Genomic DNA, 14361 nt, shown 5'->3' on the forward strand with positions numbered 1-14361 from the left:
TGAGGAGAAAGAGGAGGTCCTTAAGTTTAATTTAGAAATTATTTTTCTAATGATTTTAGATTGCAGTCAGAAATTTGAATGGCATTTTTTTCACTTCCATGACTTTATATGATGGATAGATTTTTATGTTTGTCATTTAAAGTAAGTTTAATTATTGCCAAAATAAAATGTGCAGGTACAGGGAAGCTGTTCAGGAGACACAGCAAGACTGATAACGTGTCTCTCCCTGACGATGATGCCTCACTGCCATCCGGCGATATAGCTAACCAGCCTCAACCGCAGCGGCAGAAGTCCTTCGCTGAGCGCACCTGTAGCTTCAGCGCTGAAACCCGTGCTGGGATGCTCCTAGAGAAAGGCGTGGACCACATGGCCAGTCAAATGGGTGCAGACGCCCGTATCCTAGCTGCAGCGCTCGGTGCAGGCAAAAGTCCACCCCCGAATAGTGTGTCCAAAACACTTTTTAAAGACCTGGAGGAAGAGCCTGAAGACGATCAGGGGTTGACACTGGTGAAGCTGCCAGAGGAAGACGGGACGGGAGAAGCAGCAGCAACAGCAGAAGAAGAAGGGAAGGGAGGTGATGAAGAGGTAGATCGGACTGAGTTAAAAATGGTGACGCGAGAGAGGAAGCAGACTGAAACCAACGAGGAGGACCCTGGGTTGCGAGGGCCGACGCTGGAGAGGGCGGACGTGGAGGTGGGTGCTGACCCACTTTCCCTCCTGGTGACGGAGTGCGAAGAGTCCGCCTCCGTCAGCAGCCAGGAGCCGCCGCCCCCCATGCCTGCTGTGGTGTCCCGCAACCTGGCAGAGGAGATCGAAATGTACATGAGCCTGAGAAGCCCCCTGGGCGTGAAATCCTCCAGCATGGAGCTCCAGCAGGCCCAGGGAGACTCAGCTGACCCCCCGCAGCCCAAACAGTCTATGGAGCGAAGGTCCAGCCTCCCCGTGCCCCCTGTCAAAACTCTGAATTGCTCCCCAGGCGATACACCCAAACGTAGCCCCACCACTGTTACCCGCTCCAAGACTTTTGCAGCAAAGACAAAGACCCCCGGCAGGGCAACGGGCAGCCCAGGTCCTAGATCGTCCTCGCTGACGGCACTGGTGAAGTCCTCCCAGGGAGGCTCGTTGGGCTCGGTCATCAACTCCATTTCAGGCATCAAGATGGACAACCTCTTGTCAGGACCTAAGATAGATGTGCTTAAGTCCAGCATGAAACAGGCGGCAAATGTGGCCAGCAAAATGTGGGGAGCAGTTGCTTCAGCTTACTACTCAGATGACGAGGTGAGTGTTATTACAGGATGATTCCTTTTATTGTATTAGCTGTGTTAGCTGTATTAATTTTGTCTGCACTGTTGATGATTTCGAGCAATCCTCTTAATCCCATCTAACTTTATTCTGCAGGACGAACAAGCTCAGGGTGGCGGCGGCTTCCCGTCCCATCTGGATGAACACATGCTGGCTGCACATGAAGCAGATGAGAGCCCTGAGAGAGGAGTCATCCCAGGGTTGGTGGCCAACGGTCTCAACCAGAGCTGCACCAGCCTGGGCAGCAGCAGTGGCAGCAGTGACACGGGCCGAGGGACCCACCAGACACGTAGGCACTCATTCTGTAGGGCAAATATATGAGGGGAGAGGAAGAAACGGGCCTAATTAGTCTTCTCTGGCCTGTGATTTTTTTTTTAATTAAGTTTGTTTTTGTCTCTTTCCGCAGATCCAACTCCTGGACGAGCAGGCAGGGGTCCAGACTCTGAGCAAGGCTCCTTACTTCACGCTTCCTCCTCCAGTATTTACCAGAACTGTGCACTGGAGGTCAGTAAACTGTACTGTTCTGTACTGCTGTGCTTTCTATGCCAATACGTACATTGCACTAACTAACCGGTTGGACGTATTTCCTTGCTGACAGGTGCTCATGTCCAGCTGCTCCCAGTGCCGCTCTTGTGAAGCCCTGGTGTATGATGAGGAGATAATGGCAGGCTGGACAGCTGACGACTCCAACCTGAATACCAACTGTCCCTTCTGTCGCACAGCCTTTCTTCCCTTATTGCACGTGGAGTTTCATGACTTGCGAACCATGACCGGGTAAGAATCTGTTGCCTTAGAATTAAATCCTGTCACTTCTCCTGTGTACCTGTTTGTAAAGTAATATTACGATAAATGATAAAACTGAGAGAGTAACATACAAACTTGCTGAAAATGTTTTCCATCTCAGGTTTTACATGAACCCCAGTGCCTCAGGAGACAGTATCCACAGCACCAGTGCCCAGCCCACAGCCAGCGGCTCAGCTGACATTAAGACCTCAGACCTCATCGCTTTCCCTGAAGAGGAACCTAGGGAAACTCCAGACAATCTGCCCGGAACAAATAAGAGGTACACACCAAGCACCTGAAGTTTGACATGTCAAATCAGTTCTACACCGGATGTGAAAAAGCCATGGCTGCGATGATGATGATGATGATGCTGCAAACATATTAACCTCTAGCTAAATACTTTGTTATGACAGAACCTTTTCCTGAGTCCTCTTAAAGCCTGTTGTGTTTCTAGTCTGATTCCAGAGCCGGTGCAGTCAGACCCGTTAGGTCTCCTGGAGCACCAGGCAGAGGGGAAGCAGCGAAGCAGCAGTGGGACGTCACTGACGCGCAGCAACAGCGTCGGTGGCCCGCTGCAGAGCCTGGACTACTCCCAGAGACCTGGACACGGCGTCTCCACCACCAGCCTGCCCTGCAGCCTGCAAGCAGTGTCGGTCAGTGCTCCTTACTGCCTCAAACTAACCCCAGTGTGTTTAGATATCGCCTTAAACCCCTATATCTGCAGTGCCGTGAAAATGATTGGTATGTGTGTGTGTGTGTGTTTGTCAGGATGGCATGGGGACTAAACGGCCGAACCCCAAGCCCGTGTCCGTACCCTACCTCAGCCCCTTGGTGCTGCGCAAGGAGCTGGAGACCCTGTTGGAGAACGAGGGTGATCAGGTAAGAGTTGTCACATACACACATGATCCTGCAGTCTGTTTTATAGCAAATGTTTGCCACACAGCTGCTGAACTGTTCTGCCATGTCCAACCAGGTGATCTACACCCACAAGTTCCTCAGCCAGCACCCCATCATCTTCTGGAACCTGGTTTGGTATTTCCGGCGCCTGGACATGAACACTCACCTACCTGGTCTCATCCTCACCTCGGAACACTGCAACAAAGGAGTACAGGTGAGAGACTTAACGGGTCATCTTTCATTATTTGTCATTCCGCCCTAATCATCAAACTCATCCTGTTCTAACCAAGTTACTCAAGACTGTTTAGATGTTTGTTTTGTGGTCTTTATGGCAGTAACATAACTTAAGGTTTTATCTTTGCAGCTGCCCCTGACGTCCCTGTCCCAGGACAGTAAGCAGGTATACGTCCAGCTCCTGTGGGACAACATCAATCTACACCAGGAACATGGAGAGCCCCTCTACCTGCTCTGGAGGACCTTGTGTAAGTGTGCACTCAAGAACACCTCAGGTCGAAGTGTCCACCCTCCTGTATTAGTCATTGTTGTAGAGGTTGACATAAAAAATTATACACTTTTAATGCCACTATGTGAAGATTTTTTAATGTGATTGCTTAATGTTATTTTTTATTTTTTAGAAACTACCTACACCACTAGGGGGAGGCAAAGACAAGTATTTGCAATGTCATACAGGAAGTGTGTGGATGTATTAGTTACAAATTGAGCTAGATAGGAATGTTTCACATGTGGTGTGCTGTTATGGATTTATTATTAGATTAAGTCTTGGCAAAAATAGTACATAGTTTATTTATTCGACCTCTTTGGATACAATATATCGTGTAGTTTTTTAAATCCTGCATTGCATAGAATAGCCATTTTTCTGATGGCGCATATGTTGTTTTCCAGTGGAGAAGAAGGGGACGTTGGCCCCGACAGACCACCAGGAGATTCGTACCCTCCTCAACACGATTGTCCACAACATCCAGACCAACGACGTCTACGGGCCAATCAACCTGTTGATCCGAGAGATCAAACGGCGCCCAGAGGGTGTCAAAAGGCAGAGGTCCGTCTTTGTCCTCCTTCTTAGAAATGTGTCAAATTGAACTGCACTTTTTACTTTGTTTTTTTGGTTCCAGATTTTAACTCTAAGCATTTGGACATGTTTATACTTGTAATGTTAATGAAAACACCTCATGTCTCATTTCTGTGTCCTGTATTTCTCTCAGGAGTATCTATAGAGAAATATTGTTCCTCTCACTGGTGGCGTTGGGGAAGGAGAACATCGACGTAGGTTAGTAAAATCATCCAGTTACATCACACCACAACCTGAAGGTTGTTCTCAATGGTATCGTGTCAGTTTGATGCTTTTTAATGATTATGAATAGTTGCATCAGTTCAATTTAAATCAAAATCAGAGACAGTCTTCTGTTTACTCTCTTTTCTGACTTTGTGAATCTCTCCTCCCTCCCTCTACTGCTCTCCAGAGGCCTTTGACAGGGAGTACCGCTTGGCTTACGAGGAACTGAGCGCCGAGCAGCTCAAGTCCTTGCACATCATGGATCGACCGCCCAGCCCCAGCGTCCAGTGGTGCCTCAAATGCTTCGGGACGCCCGTCATCTGACCACAGACACCTGCGGCAAAGATGAAAAAATCTGACTGGTCAAGTGTGACGGCAGGAGGGAAGGAAAGGTGGCGGGCCGAGGTGTGAGTGCAAAATGATTTCTATTTAAACACCTCCAATCGCCCAAACATGGTACTTCTTCTTCCCCTCGTCTTGGAAGATGCCCATCGTCTGCTTTTTTTACAACCTTATGATGCTTTTCAGAGGTTTTCTGAGCAGCTTCTTACAGGAGGGACTGTTTCCGTAAATGCCTTGGAGAGCTGCAGTAAATCTTTTGGGACTAGTTGAGGTTTGCTTCTTTACAGATGGTGTATAGAATGATTTATCACTGTACAGAATGTATCAACTGCCCCTGTTGTAGGCGTGTGTTTGTGTGTGTGTGTGTGTGTGTGTGTGTGTGTGTGTGTGTGTGTGTGTTTGTAATTGTATAGTAAGTTCCCTGTCTTGTAGCTTTTTGTCCACTTTGCCTAAATCTGTCCCAACTGTCTCAACATTAGATCAGTCTTATTTGTTGAGACTGTGTACATACCCTGATTGTTTGTTTGTGCACTTTCTGAAAAAAAACCAACAAGGAATAACAGTAACTCAAGTCCACCTGTCTTTTTGTACATATCGTTTACTTTGGGGGGGGAATCTGAAAACAGGGTTTGCCTCGATGCCTTGACTGTTTGTGTGATTCGAGTCTTAATGAATGTTATAGTTGTATGTAAATGTACAGGTTCAGAGCGCGGATCTCTGTCTGTGTAAATATGCATCGGAAGCACACATGTAAACAGGACAGGACAATCACTAATTATCAATCACTAAAACTGATTCTACAACATTCCAGATGCCCTGCAATCAAAACAGGTCTTAAAGAACTATTATTGACCTCTGCAAAAACAGATTAAAAATCAGCAGATTAGAAAAAGAGATTACAAAACAAACGCATCGATGGGACACTACCGATTCCCACACTTTAAAACAAAGACACATGTTCTCTTGCAGGGAAAGACAGCTCGATGCCTCGGTGATTGAGTTTTTAATATCTGCATCTTTTAACAGTAATGTACTTTACTCGTTCAGCTAATATGCCTTATTATACTGTTGAATTAGAACTGTAACTCACATGTACCGGGGATACTCCTTAATCTAGCATAGAGTGAACCAGTTTATTTTTTTAATTGGGTATACTATGAGCAGACATGATTGCTTTTATGGTTTACACAGAAGTAGCTTTCGACGTCAATGGTAGCAATTAGAGCTTTATGCTGCGAAGGGGCTTATTTAATACTGCTGACACTGTGTTAAGAAAGAAACAATTTTACAACATGACATTCCACTCAATGCAGAAATGGACAGGAAAAGGCAGAGTGCTATGATGAACTGTTGGGAAGTGGGTGTTGATGGTCCTATTGTAGACTTGGGAGACTGACTTTGTACAGAAGCGATGTTATTGTGATATATTCAATTTGCACTGCAGCAATTAAAAACCTGACCTTAACCAAGGGTGAGGATGAGATGAGACCACCTGAAAATATTACCATACAGTAGTTTTTCCTCAAAAACTAAATTAAATTCTCAATTATTTATTTTTGTATCATTGCCATTTGGATTGCAGACAGTGTAACTTTTCATTTATATGACTCACAAACCTTCCCTTCCCCTTTTAATCTGCCTTAAGGGATCCCATCCTGTACTGACTTTGTAAATCTGGATGTACAGAAGAGACTTTTCTTTAACATAGATTAAGTGACCTCTTACCGTCCTGTGGAAAAGGAATTGAATGTCAACACTTATGTGCGCTGCAATAAACGAGTTTGTGAACTGATTGAAAACAAAATGTGTCCATTTATTTATTTGTTTGCCTCCATGTTAATACAGTGAGAAGATCCAGTAATTCATGTTGTTTAGTGATGCATTTGAAAGGCTGCTGTTGTGGACTAATTGTGAGGTTGCATTGTCAAGCTGCACTATCTTGAATAGCAAAAATATAGCATATGTAGTTTTCAAAAAGCAGTCCCTCCCCGTCCTCACAGTGGGTACAAGAGAAGAACTGAATGTATATTAGCCATCTGGGAATTGGTCATTTTCCCCCACAAATAATAAACTTTACATACAGTACCAGTCAAAAGTTTGGACACACCTTCTCATTCAACTACTTTGAAGAATCTAAAATATAAAACCTATTCTGGTTTGTTGAGCATTTGTTTGTTTACCACATAATTCCACATGTGTTCCTTCATAGTTTGGATGTCTTCAATATTAATCTACAATGTAGAAAAAAATAAAAATAAAGAAAAACCATTCAATGAGAAGATGTGTCCAAACTTTTGACTGGTGCTATATGCAATAAAACTAATCCTCATTCTGTTCTTATAATGCTTCTTAAGCAGGAATTTTCAGGGATGACACAGAGGGCCGCGAGTATCCCTCCGCCACGCAACACACATAGAACCTCGTGAGTGATTCCGATACGCGCATGGATATCTTAATTAGCCGCTGCTCAGCCAGGTGTGTATAGTGAACCGGTCTGGAGCTGTAAAACACACTGAACTTTAGCGAGGACGGAGCAACAAGATGTCGTTGAGGCGGACGAGGAACGCAGGAAAGGCCCAGATGAAGGAACAGCTGAGCCGGGAGATGCGACAGAGCAGGCTGGCTCTCTTCATTCAACAGTTTGAGAAAGAAGGTCTGTTCGTGACTGCAGGTCAAACGTCAGGGTTCACATCCTCTAGTCCTGTAGTCCTACTTTCTCTCTATCTCCCCCCTCTCACAGCACAGGAACGTATGAACGAGTTGGATGCCAGAATGGAGAACATGTTGGCCACAGTGGACAAGGTCTTCAAAGTGGAACTGATGAAGATGCCTCCCTCTCTTCAAAAAACGCACATAGGGGATTTAATAAGCGGTGAGACTTCACTCATAGAAGACAAACTAATTGTATTTATGTCACAATTTATGTAAAGATAACTTAGGCTACTCCTCCAAGGTCATTTCATCATCCTATCTGTTTTCTATTAGAGGAGCAAATCTCAGCAAGTGAAGTGTCAATAGCCATGAAGGTGAGTGGAGTCTTTTGTTAAGTCGCTTCTGCTGCCATCTAGAGGTGATATTAAATATGACTGGCATGATTACCACCTGTTGCAGAATGAGTCCCTTGAGATGCAGCAGCCCCTCAGGAGGACGCACAGTAAAAGAGGTGAGACTCATTCCTCAGACCAAATATTAGTAACAATTGGTCTTGAATGTGAAAAGCACATTTTAAAATACTACCTTTCTTTTAAATTAAACTTTTGTTATAAAAGGAATCTTCTGTGTTTTCTTTTCTTTTTAAGTAAAATCCACAGATTCTTCACCGGGTCAGTCCACCACAGTCCAGAGGTCCTCATCCAAGACCTTTAAGGTAAGTAATGTAGCAGCAATTGTTGGCACACATCGGGGACAAAAACTGGTTTTAACTTGTGCTTTGAGTGACACGATTTATAAACAAATCATTGGCTTGTAGAATTTTATTCAGTTCTGGTTTACTTACCTTTTTTTTTTTTTTTTTTTTTTTTTTCTATATTATAGGCAGGAAAGGGGACTAAACGGACTAGAACGTTAGTTGGAAGTAACAGCACTGGAAATCTCAGGTAAATATGGGAGGTTAAGGTGTGGTAGTATTTACATGTGGTAAATGAGTTTGGAATATCAAATTTGCACTTATTTTTTAACAGGGGCTCCTCAGTCACTGCCAAAAGAACTCAAAGCTGCTTGACCAAGACCAACGACCAGACCACAACGGCCAAACCTAAACTCAGGTCTGTCACTGCCCTCTGTGAAGCAAACCATGTTGTCGAGATGCAAGTGACATGCTTGAAGACGTTTAATTATGTTATTTTAAAGAATTGTACTTGTACAATTATTATTGTGCTGTCCCAGGTCTGTGGTCTCTGCTGGTGATCTGAACTGTTCCATGGCGGGCTCTGCAGCGCACATCACTGTTACCACAGCACAGGGACAGGTACTAGTGTTTTTTACTTACTTTGTAAGACTACGCTCCACAAAGTATTGGAATAAAGCGCTGAAACCCTTTTCAGCCCATACATTTTGTAGAATATTTATGTCTTCCTTCACTACTAACATGTGTTCAAATAGACCTTGATTATTATCAGATTTCACACAAATGTGTATGTATGTCTTCTGCATTTTCTTCTCTTTCTTCCCAGACTGTATGCTTTTCTGAAGAGACAAAGAATGACATCAACTTGGAATTGCTGGATGACGTGGCATGGTGCCAGATTCAGAAGCTCACGGTAATACAAATTCATTTTTGAATGTGACGCATCAGAACAAGGGACATGACAAACTTTTTTTTTTTTTTAAGTATATTGTTAAACATCTGATATGTACCATTTGATTTTTGGTTTTCAGAGTCTGATGGACTATCTGTCGAGTAAAGGTCGCTGCCAGCGATGACTAAAGATCCACTGTGAACAGGCTTTTCTTCTAATTGAATTGCTTTTTAAACTTTTAACTAAATAAATGTATAGAAATTGTTTTTAAAAAATGAATAATAAAGCTTATTTGCATTATTCTTCCATTGTGAGTATAATGAAGAAATGAGAATGCCCATCACAAGTTTCAAAATGTATTGAATTTAATTCCAGTCAAGTTTATGTAGAAAGCACAGGATTACAGGTTTTGCTAGATTGGCTAGCATATAAAAATGAGATTTCAGCAAGAATTAAAAAGTCTAAAATAGCGTGGTGTTTGACATGGAACAATGGTAGAGTCAAACGTTTGCCTACAAGGAGGAATACATTGTTCAAAACTCAGAACATAAAGCTGTAATGGATCACTATTGCTGCTGGGAATTCATTGTCTCCATCTCGACTTCCTTGGGCTGCTCCCGATGTGACTGGGTGAGGTGAGAGCTGGAGGACCAGGCTCCTGTGCTGCTGCTGCTGCTGCTGGTTGCAGAATCTGGCGTGCGAGTCGGCTCTGGGGCCAACTGGGGGTAGAAGGGACCAACCAGCCAGTTGAGCGGCGTGTTATTGACCAGGTAATCCATGACGCTGTCCAGGGAGTTCTTGATTTTGCCCAGCTGGACTTTGCTGCTGTTCAGCACACTGTCTGGCAGGTCTCTCAGTGTGTTAGCCTTGCTGAAACCGACGTAGACCTGTGTGGCGGAGCGGCCGAGGGAGAGCGCCTCCTGCTGGATGTGGTTGGGGAGGCCCTGCAGGCTGGAGACGAGGACCAGACAGGTGGTCTGGAGCTGCTGGGTGAGGGAACGTGCCAGGGTCAAGGTGCGGGACTCGATCACCTGAGAGGAGGGGATGAAATGATATAAATAACACACTTCCAATGTGTGTTGTAACCCATGTATACACAAATTTGCTTTCATCTTGAGTATGTTATCTCATTGCATATTTGTGTTGGCCGACATCTTACCTCTGCCTCGTGACCATTGGACCTCCATGCCACCAGAGAGTTGAGCTTGTCACTCACCATCTGGTTAGCCCCGTCAATATTCTTTCTGCCATATTCAATCTAGAAAAACAAACAATTTAATGTTTATTTTTTGTCCATAAGCAGTAAAAGAAATGTGCTTTATGGCAGAATGTTGATGAATATTCAGCTTCCTTCTTATGATACTAGTACTGTATGCAGTTGTTGAAGCTTGTCTAAAGTTAATTTTAGTGTTACTAATATTATTCGTGAATGAGACCCACCAGGTCAACAGTGGAGTTCAGCTCAGAAATGAATTCCATGCTCCGCTGCTTGCCGTCCCTGACTCTGGCCACAGCCCTGGTGTACGCCCGCTTTCGGAGCTTGGTGGAGAGGGAACCCAGGCGGACATAGTAGCTTGGCTCTGTGTTCTCGAAGCCTTTCACAGTTTTTGCCTCCAGCTCTGTCACAAGGGAGAGAAACATGAAATTACTCATTAAAAATGAGTTTTATATGAATATCCTGACTTAAGATTTGAAAGGGTACAAGTTAAACTGCTTAGTGCTTTTATTTTCATGTCGTACGAGAACAGAGAAGTCTGCTACAAATTGCTGCTTAGTATCTGCAGGGTTTGAATCCATGACGAATAGTTATTCACTTGTCAGTCCATTTTAAAACTGATCCATTTTAACTAAAGTAGTATAGAGGATTGTTTGCTTTAAACTTTTGCACCCCACAACAGCTTCTTTAAGGATTGAGGAAAAACAAGCCACTGATAAAATTTATGTTCTCAGAAGCGCATAATCATGTTAGTCCTGTTTTTCTCGGAACTGGACTAAATCCATCCTTAACAACATACTCCAGCTGCCTGTTAATAACTGACCTTTGATACAGCTTGTCACAGAAAAACAAGCCTAAGCTCACTAGCCTTTCTTATTAGTATATTTGTTAGACATCATTTGAAGCCACAAAAACTTTAAACAACCAATAACTGATGATGAATTATCAGTTGTGGTTCACCCCACCAGTAAAAGAGGTAAATGGGATTTTTGTGTTACACAAGATAAAAGTTTTATTTGGTATTTTTTGGCCCCACTCACCCAGCTCGTCCTCCGTCAAAGGCAGGTACTGCTCCACCAGACTCTCCGAGGTGCTGAGGGCCGTGTCCACTCCGCTGCTCACCAGCCGGGCCACTCTGCTCTCCAGCACTGTGCTGACACTCCCACTGACCACAGCCCTGGTCTTGTCCATCCCATCCTGCACAGCACCACGGGTCTTGTCCACGACGCTGGTCAGAGTGTCTGAGACGGTGTCCCTGGCACCGGACACTGTGCCTGTCACAACATCCTTTGCGTTGGTTACCACATCCTTGGCACTGGAGACAATCTGGGCAGAGACAAAAATCATGAGCAAATAGATTGAGTAACAGCAAAGTATGAAATCAAAGGTCAAAACAGAAGTTGAACAAGACAGGGCATAGGTCTTAACTGAACCTGCGGGAAATTAGCACACATCAAATGTCAGCTACAAAGTTGTGCAATTTTGCTTGATTATAACCACTCTGACCTTTGACCCAATGCAACTGGCATGCTATTGATCATTAATGCAGCACCTACCTGCTCAGATGGCTGGTGAAGAATCGGCAAGGTTTTCTCAATCTTGTCCAAACCTTTGCAGGCCAGGTCGTTGGCGATGGCAACTGAAGGCAACAAAAAAAAAACCTAGTAAACTAGCTGTAATAAGGCAAGCTGAAACAAAGATGTGAATAAATAAATCAAATCTCAAAGTACAATGAAGAAAAGTGAATAAAGTTCCTTTAAGTGAATTAAATTGTGCCCAAATTAGGATGAATAGGATTAAACAGAAGAATTGGGTGAAAGATCAAGATGACTAAGTAGTCTGACATGAACTTCCTGTTCCAAGCTCTGTGTGACTCAGCTGGTCAGCACATAATTACCCTCACAGTTTCAGTTTATTGGATCCTATTTTGATCTATTAAACCCTAAAGTGACGTCCACAGATGATTTAGCAGGTAATCTTAAAATTCCACACTAAAGGGTTCTTACTCTGAGGCTCCAGCTTGTCAATGATGGGTGAGGCGGTGGTGAGGGCCACAGAGGTGATGGTCCGGACCCCTTGCTCGGCAGCCTCGCACACCGTCCTGATGTATGGGTGGGTGTCCTTGGTGTTGGAGTACACGCTGGACACCAAGCTGTAGGTGGAGCTCACCAGAGGAAGGCTGGTAACCCTCTCCACCACATTCTGTAAGGAAATACACAGAGAATATAGTCAGCTTACATTCACACATTCACAAGTCGACTGTGCTGTTTCTGTTTCTAATATAATAGAGAAAAATTGACAATTTTCCATTCTTAAAAAATGAAATAAATGGACTTTGAGCATTACTTTCACTAAAAAGTTAAAAATATCTTATTCCTGACAGTGTATCATTACTTTCTAGAGTCATTTATTGGCATTTTAAAGGCCAAAAGCAGCTTTTCCTCTCAACACATTGCAACAAATATTAGCAAAATAAGCTCCTATATTAGATTCGACTGTAGCAAACTCACCTGATTTGCGATTATTACAGCTGCTGACATTTCTGCTGAAAAAACAAAAAACAGAGATATATTACTTTCGTATTACAGTAGTTATTATAGTAAAATAATAATAGGTCCCGTGGATTTGTTACAGAAACAAATGGACTTAAGCCGTTTACAATTTAACTTTAAAGAGATTAGTAGAGACTCACCGGTAGTTACAAGTGTTCACAAACTGTAAGTTGACTGATACTCACCGTGGAGCGACAGCAGCTGTATTTATCTTCTGAAATTATCGCGAGATGTGGCGCAGCACGTTGACGTAAGCGACAGTAACGCTTCTAGGGCAAAGGTAAAACGGGTAAAAGTTTAGACGGGGAATTCCTCTCAGACAAGCAGCCACGCGGACCGGCTATGACACACAAGTCTGATTTCTTAATATTTCACAAGCCAGCTACATTTTTATGATTAAATGAGGATTATTATCATTGTTTGACGTCTGGTCAAGTAGACTATAGGCCAGTATTACATATATATATATATCTTTGTTTCATTGCAGCCATTTGCTAAAATCATTGAAAAAAATTCATTTTTTTTTTCGCATTAATGTACACTCAGCAACCCATCTTGACAGAAAAAAACAAAAATGTAAAAATTTTTGCAAATTTATTAAAAAAGAAAAACTGAAATATCACATGGTCATAAGTATTCAGACCCTTTGCTGTGACACTCATATTTAACTCACATGCTGTCCATTTCTTCTGATCCTCCTTGAGATGGTTCTACTCCTTCATTGGAGTCCAGCTGTGTTTAATTAAACTGATTGGACTTGATTAGGAAAGGCACACACCTGTCTATATAAGACCTTACAGCTCACAGTGCATGTCAGAACAAATGAGAATCATGAGGTCGAAGGAACTGCCCAAGGAGCTCAGAGACAGAATTGTGGCAAGGCACAGATCTGGCCAAGGTTACAAAAGAATTTCTGCAGCACTCAAGGTTCCTAAGAGCACAGTGGCCTCCATAATCCTTAAATGGAAGAAGTATGGGATGACCAGAACTCTTCCTAGACCTGGCCGTCCAGCCAAACTGAGCAATCGTGGGAGAAGAGCCTTGGTGAGAGAGGTAAAGAAGAACCCAAAGATCACTGTGGCTGAGCTCCAGAGATGCAGTAGGGAGATGGGAGAAAGTTCCACAAAGTCAACTATCACTGCAGCCCTCCACCAGTCGGGGCTTTATGGCAGAGTGGCCCGACGGAAGCCTCTCCTCAGTGCAAGACATATGAAAGCCTGCATAGAGTTTGCCAAAAAACACATGGAGGACTCCCAAACTATGAGAAATAAGATTCTCTGGTCTGATGAGACCAAGATTGAACTTTTTGGCGTTAATTCTAAGCGGTATGTGTGGAGAGAACCAGGCACTGCTCATCACCTGCCCAATACAATCCCAACAGTGAAACATGGTGGTGGCAGCATCATGCTATGGGGGTGTTTTTCAGCTGCAGGGACAGGACGACTGGTTGCAATTGAAGGAAAGATGAATGCGGCCAAGTACAGAGATATCCTGGAAGAAAACCTCCTCCAGAGTGCTCAGGACCTCAGACTGGGCCGAAGGTTCACCTTCCAACAAGACAATGACCCGAAGCACACAGCTAAAATAACAAAGGAGTGGCTTCGGAACAAGTCTGTGACCATTCTTGACTGGCCCAGCCAGAGCCCTGACCTAAACCCAATTGAGCATCTCTGGAGAGACCTGAAAATGGCTGTCCACCAACGTTCACCATCCAACCTGACAGAACTGGAGAGGATC

The 14361-nt window shown here is 43.8% G+C and overlaps 3 protein-coding genes across 6 annotated transcripts in view; 2 read left to right on the forward strand and 1 right to left on the reverse strand.

Moving 5' to 3' along the window:
- dennd4c (DENN/MADD domain containing 4C) overlaps positions 1 to 6412 on the forward strand; it is a 31165-nt gene extending 24753 nt beyond the window's left edge. For all 3 annotated transcript variants that reach the window (XM_054600906.1, XM_054600907.1, XM_054600908.1), the window contains 12 exons: positions 176 to 1278; positions 1399 to 1591; positions 1709 to 1806; positions 1901 to 2076; positions 2207 to 2365; positions 2540 to 2738; positions 2854 to 2964; positions 3059 to 3196; positions 3347 to 3464; positions 3886 to 4042; positions 4206 to 4270; positions 4464 to 6412. In XM_054600906.1, the coding sequence (XP_054456881.1) occupies positions 176 to 1278; positions 1399 to 1591; positions 1709 to 1806; positions 1901 to 2076; positions 2207 to 2365; positions 2540 to 2738; positions 2854 to 2964; positions 3059 to 3196; positions 3347 to 3464; positions 3886 to 4042; positions 4206 to 4270; positions 4464 to 4600 (2654 nt within the window). In that variant the 3' untranslated portion in view covers positions 4601 to 6412. The remainder of the gene's footprint in view (positions 1 to 175; positions 1279 to 1398; positions 1592 to 1708; positions 1807 to 1900; positions 2077 to 2206; positions 2366 to 2539; positions 2739 to 2853; positions 2965 to 3058; positions 3197 to 3346; positions 3465 to 3885; positions 4043 to 4205; positions 4271 to 4463) is intronic.
- A 585-nt stretch (positions 6413 to 6997) lies between these two features.
- cdca9 (cell division cycle associated 9) lies at positions 6998 to 9099 on the forward strand. Its single transcript, XM_054601139.1, has 10 exons — positions 6998 to 7271; positions 7359 to 7490; positions 7604 to 7644; positions 7730 to 7781; positions 7918 to 7985; positions 8153 to 8214; positions 8299 to 8382; positions 8504 to 8585; positions 8791 to 8877; positions 8996 to 9099. Exons 1-10 carry the CDS (start codon positions 7160 to 7162, stop codon positions 9038 to 9040), a joined length of 765 nt encoding a protein of 254 aa, XP_054457114.1. The 5' UTR covers positions 6998 to 7159; the 3' UTR covers positions 9041 to 9099.
- A 100-nt stretch (positions 9100 to 9199) lies between these two features.
- Positions 9200 to 12811, reverse strand: plin2 (perilipin 2). Of its 2 annotated transcripts, none has more exons than XM_054601138.1 (8): positions 12765 to 12811; positions 12583 to 12614; positions 12079 to 12274; positions 11629 to 11711; positions 11113 to 11398; positions 10297 to 10475; positions 10016 to 10114; positions 9200 to 9887 (listed from the first exon to the last, which is right to left on the reverse strand). In XM_054601138.1, exons 2-8 carry the CDS (start codon positions 12610 to 12612, stop codon positions 9423 to 9425), a joined length of 1338 nt encoding a protein of 445 aa, XP_054457113.1. In that variant the 5' UTR covers positions 12613 to 12614; positions 12765 to 12811; the 3' UTR covers positions 9200 to 9422. The 2 variants fall into 2 exon arrangements, with proteins under 2 accessions (XP_054457113.1, XP_054457112.1); XM_054601137.1 differs by having other exon boundaries at positions 12583 to 12617; positions 12765 to 12802.
- Positions 12812 to 14361: the final 1550 nt, after the last annotated feature.

The sequence above is a fragment of the Anoplopoma fimbria genome, chromosome 7, assembly GCF_027596085.1.
Source record: "Anoplopoma fimbria isolate UVic2021 breed Golden Eagle Sablefish chromosome 7, Afim_UVic_2022, whole genome shotgun sequence".
NCBI lineage: Eukaryota > Metazoa > Chordata > Actinopteri > Perciformes > Anoplopomatidae > Anoplopoma > Anoplopoma fimbria.

Bases quoted from the DNA above. Each gene is read 5' to 3' on its own strand.
- cdca9 (XM_054601139.1), top strand. From the start codon at position 7,160: ATGTCGTTGAGGCGGACGAGGAACGCAGGAAAGGCCCAGATGAAGGAA. The intron at 8,215-8,298 runs GTAAATATGGGA...ATTTTTTAACAG, and splicing joins AACAGCACTGGAAATCTCAG to GGGCTCCTCAGTCACTGCCA. The intron at 8,586-8,790 runs GTACTAGTGTTT...CTTTCTTCCCAG, and splicing joins TTACCACAGCACAGGGACAG to ACTGTATGCTTTTCTGAAGA.
- plin2 (XM_054601138.1), bottom strand. From the start codon at position 12,612: ATGTCAGCAGCTGTAATAATCGCAAATCAG. The intron at 12,275-12,582 runs GTGAGTTTGCTA...ATTTCCTTACAG, and splicing joins CTGTAATAATCGCAAATCAG to AATGTGGTGGAGAGGGTTAC. The intron at 10,476-11,112 runs GTGAGTGGGGCC...CCCTTGTGACAG, and splicing joins TTTGACGGAGGACGAGCTGG to AGCTGGAGGCAAAAACTGTG.